Consider the following 16671-nt stretch of genomic DNA (forward strand, 5'->3'; position numbering starts at 1 on the left):
AGGATAGCAGCGCTGATTACAAGTGATGGTACAGTCCATTACCAGGATAGCAGCACTGATTACAAGTGATGGCACAGTCCATTACCAGAATAGCAGCGCTGATTACAAGCGAAGGCACAGTCCATTACCAGAATAGCAGCACTGATTACAAGTGATGGCACAGTCCATTACCAGAATAGCAGCACTGATTACAAGTGATGGCACAGTCCATTACCAGGATAGCAGCATTGATTACAAGTGATGGCACAGTCCAATACCAGGATAGCAGCACTGATTACAAGCGATGGCACAGTCCAATACCAGAATAGCAGCACTGATTACAAGTGATGGCACAGTCCATTACCAGAATAGCAGCACTGATTACAAGCGAAGGCACAGTCCATTACCAGAATAGCAGCACTGATTACAAGTGATGGCACAGTCCATTACCAGGATAGCAGCACTGATTACAAGCGATGGTACAGTCCATTACCAGGACAGCAGCACTGATTACAAGTGATGGCACAGTCCATTACCAGGATAGCAGCACTGATTACAAGCGATGGCACAGTCCATTACCAGGATAGCAGCACTGATTACAAGCGATGGCACAGTCCATTACCAGAATAGCAGCACTGATTACAAGCGATGGCATAGTCCATTACCAGGATAGCAGCTCTGATTACAAGTGAAGGCACAGTCCATTACCAGGATAGCAGCACTGATTACAAGTGATGGCACAGTCCATTACCAGAATAGCAGCGCTGATTACAAGTGATGGCACAGTCCATTACCAGAATAGCAGCACTGATTACAAGTGATGGCACAGTCCATTACCAGAATAGCAGCACTGATTACAAGTGATGGCACAGTCCATTACCAGGATAGCAGCACTGATTACAAGTGATGGTACAGTCCATTACCAGGATAGCAGCACTGATTACAAGCGATGGCACAGTCCAATACCAGAATAGCAGCACTGATTACAAGTGATGGCACAGTCCATTACCAGAATAGCAGCACTGATTACAAGCGATGGCACAGTCCACTACCAGAATAGCAGCACTGATTACAAATGATGGCACAGTCCATTACCAGGATAGCAGCACTGATTACAAGTGATGGCACAGTCCACTACCAGAATAGCAGCACTGATTACAAGTGAAGGCACAGTCCATTACCAGGATAGCAGCACTGATTACAAGCGATGGTACAGTCCATTACCAGGATAGCAGCACTGATTACAAGTGATGGCACAGTTCATTACCACAATAGCAGCACTGATTACAAGCGATGGCACAGTCCATTACCAGGATAGCAGCACTGATTACAAGCGAAGGCACAGTCCATTACCAGGATAGCAGCACTGATTACAAGTGATGGCACAGTCCATTACCAGGATAGCAGCACTGATTACAAGCGATGGCACAGTCCATTACCAGGATAGCAGCACTGATTGCAAATGATGGCACAGTCCATTACCAGAATAGCAGCACTGATTACAAGTGATGGCACAGTCCATTACCAGGATAGCAGCACTGATTACAAGTGATGGTACAGCCCATTACCAGGATAGCAGCACTGATTACAAGCCATGGTACAGTCCATTACCAGGATAGCAGCACTGATTACAAGCCATGGTACAGTCCATTACCAGAATAGCAGCACTGATTACAAGCGATGGCACAGTTCATTACCAGGATAGCAGCACTGATTACAAGTGATGGCACAGTCCATTACCAGGATAGCAGCGCTGATTACAAGTGATGGTACAGTCCATTACCAGGATAGCAGCACTGATTACAAGTGATGGCACAGTCCATTACCAGAATAGCAGCGCTGATTACAAGCGAAGGCACAGTCCATTACCAGAATAGCAGCACTGATTACAAGTGATGGCACAGTCCATTACCAGAATAGCAGCACTGATTACAAGTGATGGCACAGTCCATTACCAAGATAGCAGCATTGATTACAAGTGATGGCACAGTCCAATACCAGGATAGCAGCACTGATTACAAGCGATGGCACAGTCCAATACCAGAATAGCAGCACTGATTACAAGTGATGGCACAGTCCATTACCAGAATAGCAGCACTGATTACAAGCGAAGGCACAGTCCATTACCAGAATAGCAGCACTGATTACAAGTGATGGCACAGTCCATTACCAGGATAGCAGCACTGATTACAAGCGATGGTACAGTCCATTACCAGGATAGCAGCACTGATTACAAGTGATGGCACAGTCCATTACCAGGATAGCAGCACTGATTACAAGCGATGGCACAGTCCATTACCAGGATAGCAGCACTGATTACAAGCGATGGCACAGTCCATTACCAGAATAGCAGCACTGATTACAAGCGATGGCATAGTCCATTACCAGGATAGCAGCTCTGATTACAAGTGAAGGCACAGTCCATTACCAGAATAGCAGCACTGATTACAAGTGATGGCACAGTCCATTACCAGGATAGCAGCACTGATTACAAGTGATGGTACAGTCCATTACCAGGATAGCAGCACTGATTACAAGCGATGGCACAGTCCAATACCAGAATAGCAGCACTGATTACAAGTGATGGCACAGTCCATTACCAGAATAGCAGCACTGATTACAAGCGATGGCACAGTCCACTACCAGAATAGCAGCACTGATTACAAATGATGGCACAGTCCATTACCAGGATAGCAGCACTGATTACAAGTGATGGCACAGTCCACTACCAGAATAGCAGCACTGATTACAAGTGAAGGCACAGTCCATTACCAGGATAGCAGCACTGATTACAAGCGATGGTACAGTCCATTACCAGGATAGCAGCACTGATTACAAGTGATGGCACAGTTCATTACCACAATAGCAGCACTGATTACAAGCGATGGCACAGTCCATTACCAGGATAGCAGCACTGATTACAAGCGAAGGCACAGTCCATTACCAGGATAGCAGCACTGATTACAAGTGATGGCACAGTCCATTACCAGGATAGCAGCACTGATTACAAGCGATGGCACAGTCCATTACCAGGATAGCAGCACTGATTGCAAATGATGGCACAGTCCATTACCAGAATAGCAGCACTGATTACAAGTGATGGCACAGTCCATTACCAGGATAGCAGCACTGATTACAAGTGATGGTACAGTCCATTACCAGGATAGCAGCACTGATTACAAGCCATGGTACAGTCCATTACCAGGATAGCAGCACTGATTACAAGCCATGGTACAGTCCATTACCAGAATAGCAGCGCTGGTTACAAGTGATGGTACAGTCCATAACTAGAATAGCAGTGCTGGTTACAAGTGATTGTACAGTCCAATACCAGAATAGCAGCCCTGCGGAGAAGTTACTTTACAGCCTTTTACCATAATACCAGCCCTATTTACAAGTGATGGCGTAGCAGCCGTTCTGACAAATGATGGTACATACCCGAATAGAAGTCCTGGTTACAAGTGATGGTATATCTCATTACTAGAATAGCAGCCCTGATTACAAGTAATGTTACATCCCATGACTAGAATAGCAGCCCTGCTTACAAGTAATGGTACAACCCATGACTAGAAGGTACAGTCCATTACCAGAATTGTAGCAACGGTGACAAGTGAAGGTGCAGTCAATACTTAGAAGAGCAGCCATCTTGATAAGTGCAAGTACAGTTTAAATAATGTACCATGAAATGCTTAACCCCTGTGTTTATTTGTACCATCAACACTGTAGAGGCCTCGTGGCGCTTTCCTGCCACCATTACGTCGCAGACCCCACTACCCATCTCCTTTGCTGACTCCAGCTCCCACATCTCCCCTGCCCCTCCCCCAGGGGGATGATGATGGTGGTGGACCCCAGTGCACTTTCTTCTCATGTCGTGCACTGATATCTTGTCACGTGCTCATCACGAGTTCACACGGATTGCACCATCTGTGAACACACGCCACAGTTTCTCTGCAACTCAGCGACTCCGTCAGCTTCTCAGCTTCTTTCCAATCCAGACCAGCTCCAAAGTCTGCAAGTTTCACTTCCCTCGCGGGGCCTCTGGTGTGTGCTTCTAGTCGCATGTCCTGTCTAAGAAATCAACATCGAAAGTGTTTACTGCAAAACAAAACTGAATATTCAGTGACTGACAGGGCCAGTGGGCCAGGGGTTGGTTGCAAGTGTCAGAGGAAGCCAGCTCATGGACAGAAGGCAGGACTCAGATGTACACTCTGCTGTTCATGCTTTGAGCTGTAGACACAAGGTCAGTCCTTACAGGGAGGGATGGCCTCCAGAGAACCCTTCTCTTGTCTTCATATCTCAGGAGCCATGTCAGAGGAGGGCACTTCCTGCGGTCAATGTTCGCCTGAGCAAGGAACATGGCTCAAGCAGGTCACATTAACCTAATGCACGTGTCTTTTCACAGTCAAAGTGCCCCAAAAATAATTTTGTGCATATTTGATTGTGTCAAAAGGTAGGTGGTAGAAGAACATTTCCAGAAAATTGTTTGACATAAATATTATGTTCTAATTAATTTTTACAAAATATTGCCCCATTGGAGTTAATAAAAAAATGATGTTTTGTAAAAGCTATCTGGAACACAATATTTATATCAGACAATATTTTTGCATACAGTACGTTGAGGGCAGCTCTTGTAAACAACATGTAGTGAAGTGTTCCTGCAACTGGTGCATCTCGACTTTCTCCACTGGTAACCCTGCACTGGAGCGAATTTCCCAAACAGAAAGGGTGTAGCATCGGATTTTTCACAAAGGAAGAAAAAACAAAGGAGGAGATTTACTAAGATTCTGTGCCGTGTTTGTGTCACAAATGTGACGCAAATCGACACAAAATCTTTTTTTCTGATTTACTTTCCTGCGCTAAACTTGTTTAGTGCTAGAAATAACGTGAAAGTAACGCGAAGCAACGTATAGCCCTGCTTTACATTACTTAGCGCCAAGGGGACGTACCATGGGTGGTGCATGGGCATTCCCATACAACCATCCAAGGATTCTGATGCTAAGCCCAATTTACTAAATAAAGTAGGCAGGGTTTAGCGTAAAAAAACAGCACACATACAAGGTAGGAAAAGGGTTAAAGTTAGCCTAAGCATGGTATTTTGTACTAGAAGGCTCTCCGTCCACTACAAAACCTACGCTACACTCACGGAGACACCTTTGCGTCATGGCACAAAGGCTTCTCCGTGGCACATGGGAGCTGATTTCAGCGCTGGTGCTAGAGTAAAGGAAGGAGAGCGCCATATTTCTGAAAAATAGCGCTCTGCCCCTCTCTCCTTTTCACGCAGCACAGCATTTACGGCTGCTGCACTGCGCTGCGTGAATAAGTGGTAAATCTGGCCCTTAGTTTTTGTGTAAAAGAAGTACACAGCAAACCTCCTGACGGAAGCGTAGGTGATAGACGTCATTTGAGAGCAAAACACATTAGACAATGTGAAATAACTAAACAGGAATTGAATCAAAGGTAGAGAATCGGGGCCTCACTGCTGCTGGAAGGGTACCAGGGGCATATTTAAAAGCCCCCTCTGGAGTGGCACTTCTTTTTCTTTGAAGCTCCGGTGGTGCCCTATGCTAGCCCATATTTACAAGGCAGCGCTAGGCCACTTTGCGTGGCTTAACACAGCCTTGTAAATATGGCCCTCTGCAACGCAGTTTTCAGTGGCAAAGGAGCGTGCAATGGGTGTTATTGTGGGCGTTCCCAGCAACACCCATGGCTTTTTGACACTGCTCCAGATTTACAAGGATCTGTAAATCTCAAGCAGCGCAAAACAAATAACGTCTTTCAAAAGGAGGCGTTAACGTGGTGCAACGAAGAGAAATTCCTTTATTTCTCCTTATTTTTTGCTCATTCTCTGTTTGCTGCATTCTGCAGCACACAGAGGAAGAGCAAAGCACATTAATTATTTGTTTTTATCCAGGAAGGTGTCCCTTCATCCACAAACCCAATCATCCCTGCAATGCAGGCACCATTACACCATGGTGCAAGGGGGCCTGCATTGGCACTAGGCAGCTTTTTTAGCACCGGCTCAGGAGTGAGCACAAGTGATGTGCCGTATTCTTGTTAATACGGCACATCCCTGCAATTTAAAACTGATGGAGCTCGGGCATTAAAATTGCTTGCAGCAAAGTCCCGCGCTAGTTTTCATGTAAATATGCACCAGTGTCTTAGATGAGAACCCAGTATGAAACTTGAGTTGAAGTTGGTGGCCTTGGTGTGGCTTTTGGTGCAGGGATTTACAGTGTCTAATGTGAGCCGGTGGCTGCAGGTAGGGCCCACCGGCACTCATTTTTGGGGACTGTGAGGAAATGGGGTGTAGTATTAAGTGTGGTTGTGTGACCTCACCATGTAGTACACACACCAAACCCATTATGACCAGTAGGTTTAGTTCGTCGAACCTTCAGCTCAACCCTGAGTAAAGTGTAAAGTATTTAAATAGTTCCAAAACAATTGGAGAAGAAATTGACAAGACACTCAGAAAATCCTACACCAATTTGCAAAAATAGTCTGTATTTTTATGTATGTTTTGACACCCCAACAAAAAAGATCCCCTGCAGGGTTCTGGAGATGTAAAATTTACAAGTTATAGTAAATCAAAGCATTTCACTCAACTGTGAACAAGCATTGGCAAATTCAATACATTTGACACAAAAACCTTTTCACTTAAAAGTTAGGCTAGCTGTATTGCGGTCACATAGAGTCACTCGAGGCAACCAACTCCAGCCGAGAGCCAGTCAGTGAGACCAGCAAGGTCCTCAGAATCAGTTACCTTCACAGATAAAGCAGTCTAGTCTCCAGGCAGTTCCAGCACTTTATCCCCTTTGCACTGGATTCCTATGGAACTGGTCCTGATGCAAGGGATGAAGAATGCTGAAGATGCTCAAAGATGGTGTGAGTGCGATGCGGTCAACAGGGGTCTTCCTGCTACTACTCCTCGGTCTATGAAGGTGGTGAGGTAATTCTGGTCACAGTGTCCACATCCCTCGAAGTCCTCTTAGTACGGGTAGAAGTCCAGTTGCCACTTGGCTACGAGTCGCCTGGTATCACAGTCACAGCCAAATCCTTTCCTAAGTGATAACTCTGTTTCTGGGTGAGCAAGCTGCATTCTACTGGGCTCAACAAACTCGAGTACAACTTTGAGCTTTGGGTACTGTTCTCTGATGCTGCACAGCGGCGGGTGGTAGTGGTCCGAAGATTCTGGGCTACCATTTGCTCCAGCAGGCTCATCAGCCATTGTGGTCCTGTGCTGTGAACAGGAGGTTAGCCAGCTGACCCTTGGAGACTCTTTTCTTTGACCAGGCTTTGGAGACAATTCTGCTTGAGCAGAAACAGCAGGCACAGCCCTTTTTCTTTGCTAGCCACCAGGTTCAGCAGGTGCAGTGCACGCAGACACAGCCTCTCTTTGCCAGTCCCACAGTGCAGCTGGTCTTCTTCAGTCCTGCTTCTAGTCCAGTTAAGAATTGTGCTCTGGGTGCCAGGGGTGCCCTATTAATGCTCAGAAAATGCACCCGGGGTAGGATGTGGTTGGTAGCCAATGAGATACCAGGTTCCCTTCCTCCTGATGACCACTCTCTGGGAGGTGTGGCACCTGGCTATCAAAAAGGAGCACCATTCTGCGAACTTCCAACATGGCAGAACTCCTCTCAGTGTCCCGAGCTCCCAACCCAGAGTTGTGACTACCAACGGGGCTAAACGCCCCTGTAAAAACGGTTTGCTAACAAGTATCTGTTCTCTTTCCAGGTCTGCCTAAACAATAGGGTTGCCCCTTTTTTCAAGTGCTCCTCATTCGCTGTCTGTTCAAAGGAGGTTACAGCTTTGAAGTTCGTCTTTTGGGCCAACACCCGTGTGGCTCCCTGAAGGAGGGAGTTACCACTACTCCCCAGTTCAGACACCTATTGTCTCGCTTCCTGGAAGCACGTCTCCCTAGGAGGGCATAAAGCTGTCTCGGGTTTGAGCTGTTTATGTAACTGTTAAGAGCACAGAAGATTGAAGACAACAAATTGGCAACTTTGTAAAAGTTTCACCCGGTTACTTGTCTCATGAATTTCAACTTTAGAATCAAGTCGAGCTTAAAGTAACGTGTTGTTTGATACCTTGGAGTGTCAACTTCGGTCGCACTGTTCAGGAGTTAGCACAGCCGGGGTCAGCGTGTTACTCTGTACTCAGCAATTGGGCAATCAGTTCTCTCTACAGTAAAAACAACAGCTTTGCGCTTTTACTGCCAGAACCTGTAAAATACATGATCTGCCTGTGAAATATGCTGCGCCCTTCCTCAGGGTTCGGAAGGCCTGCCATACGGGTGACGTACACATATTGAAGAGGACGTTTTGCCTTTGCGATTAGTTTCTATCGCAAAGTTGGGCTCGCAGTTTGAAACTGCGCTTCCAGTCTGCGATGGCGGGCTGGGGGTCTCCTCTTCACTCATGTCCCATCCAGAGTGGTTCAACCCGTGCTGCAATCCCTGGGCGACCCTTTAACTTACAGGCCTTGGGTACTCTGGCTACCACATACTAGGGACTTACAGGTAAGTTAGCCTATGCCAAGTGGCTATAGCCAATGTAACATACACATTTTGGGGTCAAGGCACTGGCACAGAGGTCTGGTCAGCAGGCCTCAGCTCACTCTCAGAGTCGAAAAACCACCAGCATCAGTCCAGAACTTTGGGGGTGCCCATACAAAAAGAGGCATTCCCATACAGGGACCATCACTTATTTTTCCCTCAAGGGACTTTGATTCTGAGCAAGAGAGGAAAAAACAGAAATGAGAAGAATAAAGATGAAAATCAGTGAGAACGAGAGAAATCAGTGATGTAGAAGAACCTATGAGAATGACATAAAGAAGCAAGGAGTGATTGGTGGTGGGTGAAAGAGGAATGAGGTGGAATCTGGACTACACAGCCTTGGTATTGGTTACCCCGACCTTCCATCACACCAGTCGAGGGCTTCAAAGCAACACTTTGGGCCCCAGCACTTACTCTTTTACAAATGAAGCACCAGGGATTGACTTTAAAAGCTGCAAAGTCCAGAGGAAGTCTTTGAAATCACATCTGGTGTGGCGGTGACTGAGACCGCATTACGGATGAATTGTATTTTGGCACCCTGGATGGTAGCTAACTGCTCGTCCGGGGCTGATCTCGCGATACGTCAATCTGGCCTTGGAAGCTCTGGAGCAGTCATAGCAGCCATGTCTGCGGATTGAGAACTGCAGCAGGCAGTCCATTCCCCCAGCTGGTGGTAGGGTCTTGTGAAAACCACAAGAGAATGACTCTCAGTTTGACTTTAATGATGAGGTAGCACCATTTGCATCGAAATATTGCTATAGGAAAAAAAGAAACAGCGGGGCTTAGGAATACAGGCAGAATACAGTTTTTTGCATTACCTTTGATCCTATGCATCGCTGCACGTGGGTGGATGTGAGTGGCTGAAACGGTGGAAGCTCACATGCATAATCCTAGCCCGCTGCACCAACGTGCATATAAACTGCCCTCCGGTGGTGTTCTTGCCTCTGGGGAAGCTACTGTGTGGTCATTAACAAGAGAAGTGGACCAATTACAGGACGGGTGGAAGCCTCATATATGCTACCCAGTGCTTCTGTTGCTGCGTACCAGGCCAGAAAGCCCATACGTGGACGTATATGGTATTTCCATAGCGCAAACCTAGCCAAAAGGCAGCAGAGAACTGTAAGAATAGCCCAGGGATTCTGTTTTATTAAAATTCAGGCTGACATTACACAAAATAATTCATGCTCTTTGCAAAGGGATTTGAAGCAAGCCTCATATTCTAGTCCTGTTTCTATGTCATTGATGGTCCAGGGTGCCTGGATGTGATTGGCTATGGAAAAGGGGAGGTGTCGTTGTCCCCAGGAATTTTGTAGGCTATTTAAGGTGGCAGCGCCCTCTCTGGCTAAAATGAATCCCTTCACAGCAGCTCGTGCCCACCTTGCTTCGCCCATGCCACCCCAGACGCCACTGTCCATGGTCCTCCCTTACCCCGGAGAGGGCCAATCACTGGCCAGCCAACACAGGTACAAACCTGGACGGAGAAGTGTATAGCTGGTAGCAGCGACTCACACTGGTGTCCTTGTCCCTTAGCACTAAATGTCCCTCATTCAAACATACATTCAAACATACATCTCCCTCATTCAAACATATATCTCTCTCATTCACACATACATCTCTCTCATTCATACATACATCTCTCTCATTCAAGCATACATTCAAACATACACCTCTCTCATTCAAACATACATCTCTCTCATCCACACATCTCTCTCATTCAAACATACATCTCCCTCATTCAAACATACATCTCTCTCATTCAAACATATATTCAAACATACATTTCTCTCATTCATTCAAACATACATTCAAACATACATCTCTCTCATTCACACATACATCTCTCTCATTCACACATACATCTCTCTCATTCAAGCATACATTCAAACATACATCTCCTTCATTCAAACATACATCTCTCTCATTCAAACATGCATCTCCCTCATTCAAACATACATTCACACATACATCTCTCTCATTCAAGCATACATTCAAACATACATCTCCCTCATTCAAACATACATCTCTCTCATTCAAACATATATTCAAACATACATTTCTCTCATTCAAACATACATTCAAACATACATCTCTCTCATTCACACATACATCTCTCTCATTCACACATCTCTCTCATTCAAGCATACATTCAAACATACATCTCCCTCATTCAAACATACATCTCTCTCATTCACACATACATCTCTCTCATTCAAACATACATTCAAAAATACATCTCCCTCATTCAAACATACATCTCTCCCATTCAAACATATATTCAAACATACATCTCTCTCATTCAAACATATATTCAAACATACATCTCTAATTCAAACATACATCACTCTCATTCAAACATATATTCAAACATACATCTCTCTCATTCACACATACATCTCTCTCATTCACACATACATCTCTCTCATTCAAGTATCCATTTAAACATACATCTCCCTCATTCAAACATACATCTCTCTCATTCAAACATATATTCAAACATACATCTCTCTCATTCACACATACATCTCTCTCATTCACACATACATGTCTCTCATTCACACATACATCTCTCTCATTCAAGCATACATTCAAACATACATCTCCCTCATTCAAACATAAATCTCTCTCATTCAAACATATATTCAAACATACATCTCCCTCATTCAAACATACATCTCTCTCATTCACACATACATCTCTCTCATTCAAACATACATTCACACATACATCTCCCTCATTCAAACATACATCTCTCTCATTCAAACATATATTCAAACATACATCTCTCTCATTCACACATACATCTCTCTCATTCACACATACATGTCTCTCATTCACACATACATCTCTCTCATTCAAGCATACATTCAAACATACATCTCCCTCATTCAAACATAAATCTCTCTCATTCAAACATATATTCAAACATACATCTCCCTCATTCAAACATACATCTCTCTCATTCACACATACATCTCTCTCATTCAAGCATACATTCAAACATACATCTCCCTCATTCAAACATAAATCTCTCTCATTCAAACATATATTCAAACATACATCTCCCTCATTCAAACATACATCTCTCTCATTCACACATACATCTCTCTCATTCAAACATACATTCAAACATACATCTCTCAATCACACATAGCTTAAGATGCCTCCACCTGTAAAGCCCGCCTGAATCTGCAGCTCTGCCTCTGTGAAGACAAACCCTGGAGCACTGAGCCTGAATGAACTATGTATTGGCAGCAAAACGATTTTTTTTAACCTACGGTTGAAAGGGAGGGGGCGGGAACATTTCAGTGAGAGAGTGAAAAGAAAGAAACAGTGAAACACCATAGAGGAAAACCAGGGACTTGGAAACCTATCATTAAAAGAAGCAAAAAAGGAGGGAAACTTAGAACTCGCTCAAAGGTTTGACGTTTGAAGCTTAAAAAACCCATGAAGAGTGCATGTGTTTTATTGAAATTGCATGTAACTAGTGCTTTGCACCTCAGACGAGGCACTGACGCCTGTTAGTGCCTGGATACCCTTCTACGTCATATGGAGCGCTTGGTTGCAGAGGTGCTGCTCTGCACGTTGTGTTGCAGTGTGGCCTATAGATGTCATGTTTGGTGGTGTGTGTCACTGAGTTCTGCTCTAGCCCTGACATGAGTCGGTGCGTTTTGCAAAACGTTTATTTTGTAAATTCTCTTTTGAGTTTCACAAAGTAACAAAACTGATGTTTTACTTTTGAAATGAAAAGACATCTATTGCTGTTTTTTTCTGCTTCCCATTGCTAATATTCAGAATTTTCTCCATTTCTCAGCTTCCAGTTCTGCTCAGGAAAACGAATGCTGCCCGCCACACAAAAAAACCACAACCACAACACATCACACCACAACTCCTCATACAAGCACAAGACAAACTACACATCCACACACGACTCACACAACAGGTCACACAACAGCCAATCATACAACTGCACCATACACAACAGCCAATCACACCACAACTCCTCATACAAGCACAAGACAAACTACACATCCACACACGACTCACACAACAGGTCACACAACAGCCAATCATACAACTGCACCATACACAACAGCCAATCATACAACTGCACCACACACAACAGCCAATCATACAACTGCACGGCACACAACAGCCAATCATACAACTGCACCGCACACAACAGCCAATCATACCTCTGCACCGTACACAACAGCCAATCATACAACTGCACTGCACACAACAGCCAATCATACCTCTGCACCACACACAACTAAACACACAACAGAAAATACAACAGGAACTCACACAACAGCCAATCATACCTCTGCACCCCAGACAACAACCAATCACATAACAGAAAATACAACAGACACTCACATGACAGCCAATCACACAGCTGCACCACACACAAGCAATCACACAGCAGCTCCGAGTACCACAATGATCCCCACTATCACTCCGGATATTCCGGTAGGAGACTACACTGTGAAGAATGGATCTGATGTCTGTCTACGCGCTAAAATGGGCTTAAAGCTCTGGATCCAGTATAACAACACCAGCGGCCAGCAGGTGAGACTAGTGGATGAGTAGAAATGGTGTTTGTGTGTGTGTGTATGAGTGTGGGAGTGTGTGTGTGCAAGCTAAGATGGGCTTGAAACTCTGAATCCAGTATACCAACACAAGCGGCCAGCAGGTGAGACCAGTGGATGAGTAGAATATGGTATATGTGTGTGCATGAGTGTGTGAGTGTGCGTGTGTGTCTGCATGTGTGTCTGCATGCTAAGCTGGGCTTGAAGCTCTGGCTCCAGTATACCAACATCAGCGGCCAGCAGGTGAGACTAGTGGATGAGTAGAATATGGTGTAGGTGTGTGTATGAGTGTGTTAGTGTGCGTGTGCGTCTGCACGCGAAGCTGGGTTTGAAGCTCTGGGTCCAGTATACCAACATCAGTGCCAACATGTGAAACTAGTGGATGAGTAGAATATGGTGTGTGTGAGTGTGTGTGTGTGTGTATGCGCGCTGAGCTGGGTTTGAAGCTCTGGGTCCAGTATACCAACACCAGCAGACAGCAGGTGAGAGCTAGTGGATGAGTAGAATATGGTGTGTGTGTGTGTGTGTGCATATGCGTGTGTGTGTGTGTGTGTGTGTGTGTGCGTGCTAAGATGGAATTGTAACTCTGGATCCAGTAAACCAACACCAGTGGCCAACAGGTGAGAGCTGGTGAATAAGTAGAATATGGTGTGTGTGTGTGAGTTATTGTGTGCATGTGTGTGTGGGTATATGTGTGCGTGTGTCTGCATGCTAAGATGGGCTTGAACCTCTGGATCCAGTATACCAACACCAGCGGCCAGCAGGTGAGACTAGTGGATGAGTAGAATATGGTGTGTGTGTGTATGTGAGTGAATGTGTTTGTGTGTGTATGTGTCTGTGCGGTAAGAAGGTCTTGTAGCTCTAGTTCCAGTATACCAACACCAGCGGCCAGCAGGTGAGAGCTAGTGGATAAGGAGAATACGGGGTGTGTGTGTGTGTGTGTGTGTGCATGTGTGCATGTGTGCTTGTGTGTGTATGGGCATGTGCTTGAGTGTGTGCATGTGTCTGCGCGTTAAGCTGGGCTTGAAGCTCTGGATCCACTATACCAACACCAGCGGCCAACAGGTGAGAGCTAGTGGATAAGTAGAATAAGGTGTGTGTGTGTGCATGAGTGTGTGAGTGAGTGTGTGTGTCTGCACACTAAGCTGGGCTTGAAGCTCTGGATCCAGTATACCAACACCAGCGGCAAGCAGGTGGGACTAGTGGATGAGTAGAATATGGTGTGTGTGTGTGAGCGAGTGTGTGTGTGTGAATGTGTGTGTGTGTGTGTATTTGTGCATGTGTCTGCATGCTAAGATGGGCTTGAAGCTCTGGATCCAGTATACAAACACCGGTGGCCAACGGTGAGAGCTAGTGGATAAATAGAATATTGTGTGTGTGTGTGTGTGTGTGCATAAGTATGTGAGTGTGTGTGTGTGCAGGCTAAGCTGGACTTGAAGCTCTTGATCCAGTATACCAATACCAGCGGCCAACAGGTGAGACTAGTGGATGAGTAGAATATGGTGTGTGAGTGAGAGTGTGCATGTGTATGTGAGTGTGTGTATGTGTGCGTGTGTATGCGCGCTAAGCTGGGCTTGAAGCTCTGGGTCCAGTATACCAACACCAGCAGCCAGCAGATGAGACTAGTGGATGAGTTGAATATGGTGTGTGTATGAGTGAGTGTGTGCATGAGTGTGTGAGTGTGTGTGTCTCTGCACGCTAAGCTGGGCTTAAAGCTCTGGGTCCAGTATACCAACACCAGCTGACAGCAGGTAAGAGCTAGTGGATGAGTAAAATATGGTGTGTGTCTATGCGTGTGTGAGAGTGTGTGTGTGTCTGCATGCTAAGATGGACTTGAAACTCTGGAACCGTAGTGGCCAACAGGTGAGAGCTAGATAAGTAGATTATGGTGTGTGTGCATGAGTGTGTGACTGTGTGTGTATGTAGGAAGGTGGAATCTGACTACATGGTTGCCCCCACTTTTTTCCTGGTGTTTTGATGGTTTTTGACTTTGTTTGGCTGGGAACCTGCTATTCAGGTCCCCAGCCTATCTGCTTTCTCTTACAAAAGGATTCCTAGTACCTTAGGTACACCACAGATTGGATTCTGGATTGCCCATATAAGTCCCTAGTATATGGTATACCCAGGGCATAGGTACCCCAGAGGCCTACCAGGGGCTGCAGCATGTATTATGCCACCCTAGGAAGCCCTCCCAAATTATTATTATTATTATTAGAGGATTTATAATGCGCATGGCTGCCACAGCAACGAGGCGTCCCAGCGCAGCAGCAAGAGCCAAAAACGAGAGCCGTAACAAAACACAGTGGTTAAATGGTAGAAAGAGGAAAAAGCCAGGTTTTCACAGCCTTACGAAAGGCCAAATGGTTAGGGGTCGTTCTAATAGATGTCGGAAGTGAGTTCCAGAGTTTGGCCGCCAGGGATCGATACGAGCGCCCCCCTGCCCCTCCGCACTCGAGGAGCACAGACCAAAGATTGTTCTGCAGATCGCAGTGAGCGCTCCGGTACATAGGCTTTCAACAAACCAAGGAGGCCCAGCGGAGCCTGCTTAGCTAAAATCTTGTGCGAGATACACAGTGTTTTAAACTGTATCCGCCTACCCACCGGCAGCCAATGAAGCTTAGGGAGCACATGGGCGACTGAGCAATGCTTGGGTAGTGAGACCAGAATCCGTGCTGCTGCATTCTGGACCCTCTGAAGGCGGTTTATACTAGCCCCAGTAGCTCCCAAATACAGGCAGTTCCCATAGTCTAATCTAGAGAGAATAGACGCTTGGACAATAGTCTGCCGCACCGAAGGAGGAAAAAACCCGAGCAGTGGCTTAAGGCCCCGTAGGAGTCCAAAACAAACCCCAGCAACAGCCTTAGTTTGTTTCTCAAAGGTCATTCCTCGATCAAACCATATCCCGAGATTTTTTACAGTGTCTCTAGGGACTGGGGCAGGTTTCAGGCGGTCAGGCCAATAGAAATCAGTCCATAACTCCCTATCCTTCCCGAAAAGCAAGATTTCAGATTTCCCAGAGTTCAACTCAAGGCAGTTTACTGCCATCCAGTCGGAGATAGCCAGCAGGTCTTCCCTAAAGTTATTAAGATTGGTGGTACATTTCTTAGAGAAGGCAAACATCAATTGGGTATCATCAGCATATGATACCAGTGACAGCCCCTTTCCCCTAGCCAGCTCCGCCAGTGGACTAACATATAGGTTGAATAATAGTGGGCTAAGTATAGAGCCCTGTGGTACCCCCTGGTGAAGCGCACACTTATGTGAAGCATAGGGAGGTGCAGAGACCTGAAAAGATCTGTCATATAAAAATGACTTGATCCAGGCCAAGGCCAGGTCCCTAACCCCAATATCCTGCAGGCGTCTCAGGAGTATTTTATGAGAAACCGTATCAAATGCGGCACTTAGGTCCAAAAGGACCAGGGCCGCTGAATCGCCTACGTCCAAATGGCTCTTAATCGTTTCCGACACAACCAGAAGCGCAGATTCCGTGCTGTGCCGGGGTCGGAAACCATGTTGTGTGGGGTCAAATATAGCATATTGCTCGCTCCACAA

The 16671-nt window shown here is 45.8% G+C and overlaps 1 protein-coding gene across 1 annotated transcript in view; it reads left to right on the forward strand.

Annotated features, from left to right (window-relative positions):
- CD68 (CD68 molecule) overlaps nt 1-16671 on the forward strand; it is a 108712-nt gene that overhangs the window by 3549 nt on the left and 88492 nt on the right. The window contains exon 2 of the mRNA XM_085637332.1: nt 12342-13099. Within this exon, the coding sequence (XP_085493458.1) occupies nt 12342-13099 (758 nt within the window). The remainder of the gene's footprint in view (nt 1-12341; nt 13100-16671) is intronic.

Source organism: Triturus cristatus, chromosome 12 (assembly GCF_964204655.1).
Source record: "Triturus cristatus chromosome 12, aTriCri1.1, whole genome shotgun sequence".
NCBI lineage: Eukaryota > Metazoa > Chordata > Amphibia > Caudata > Salamandridae > Triturus > Triturus cristatus.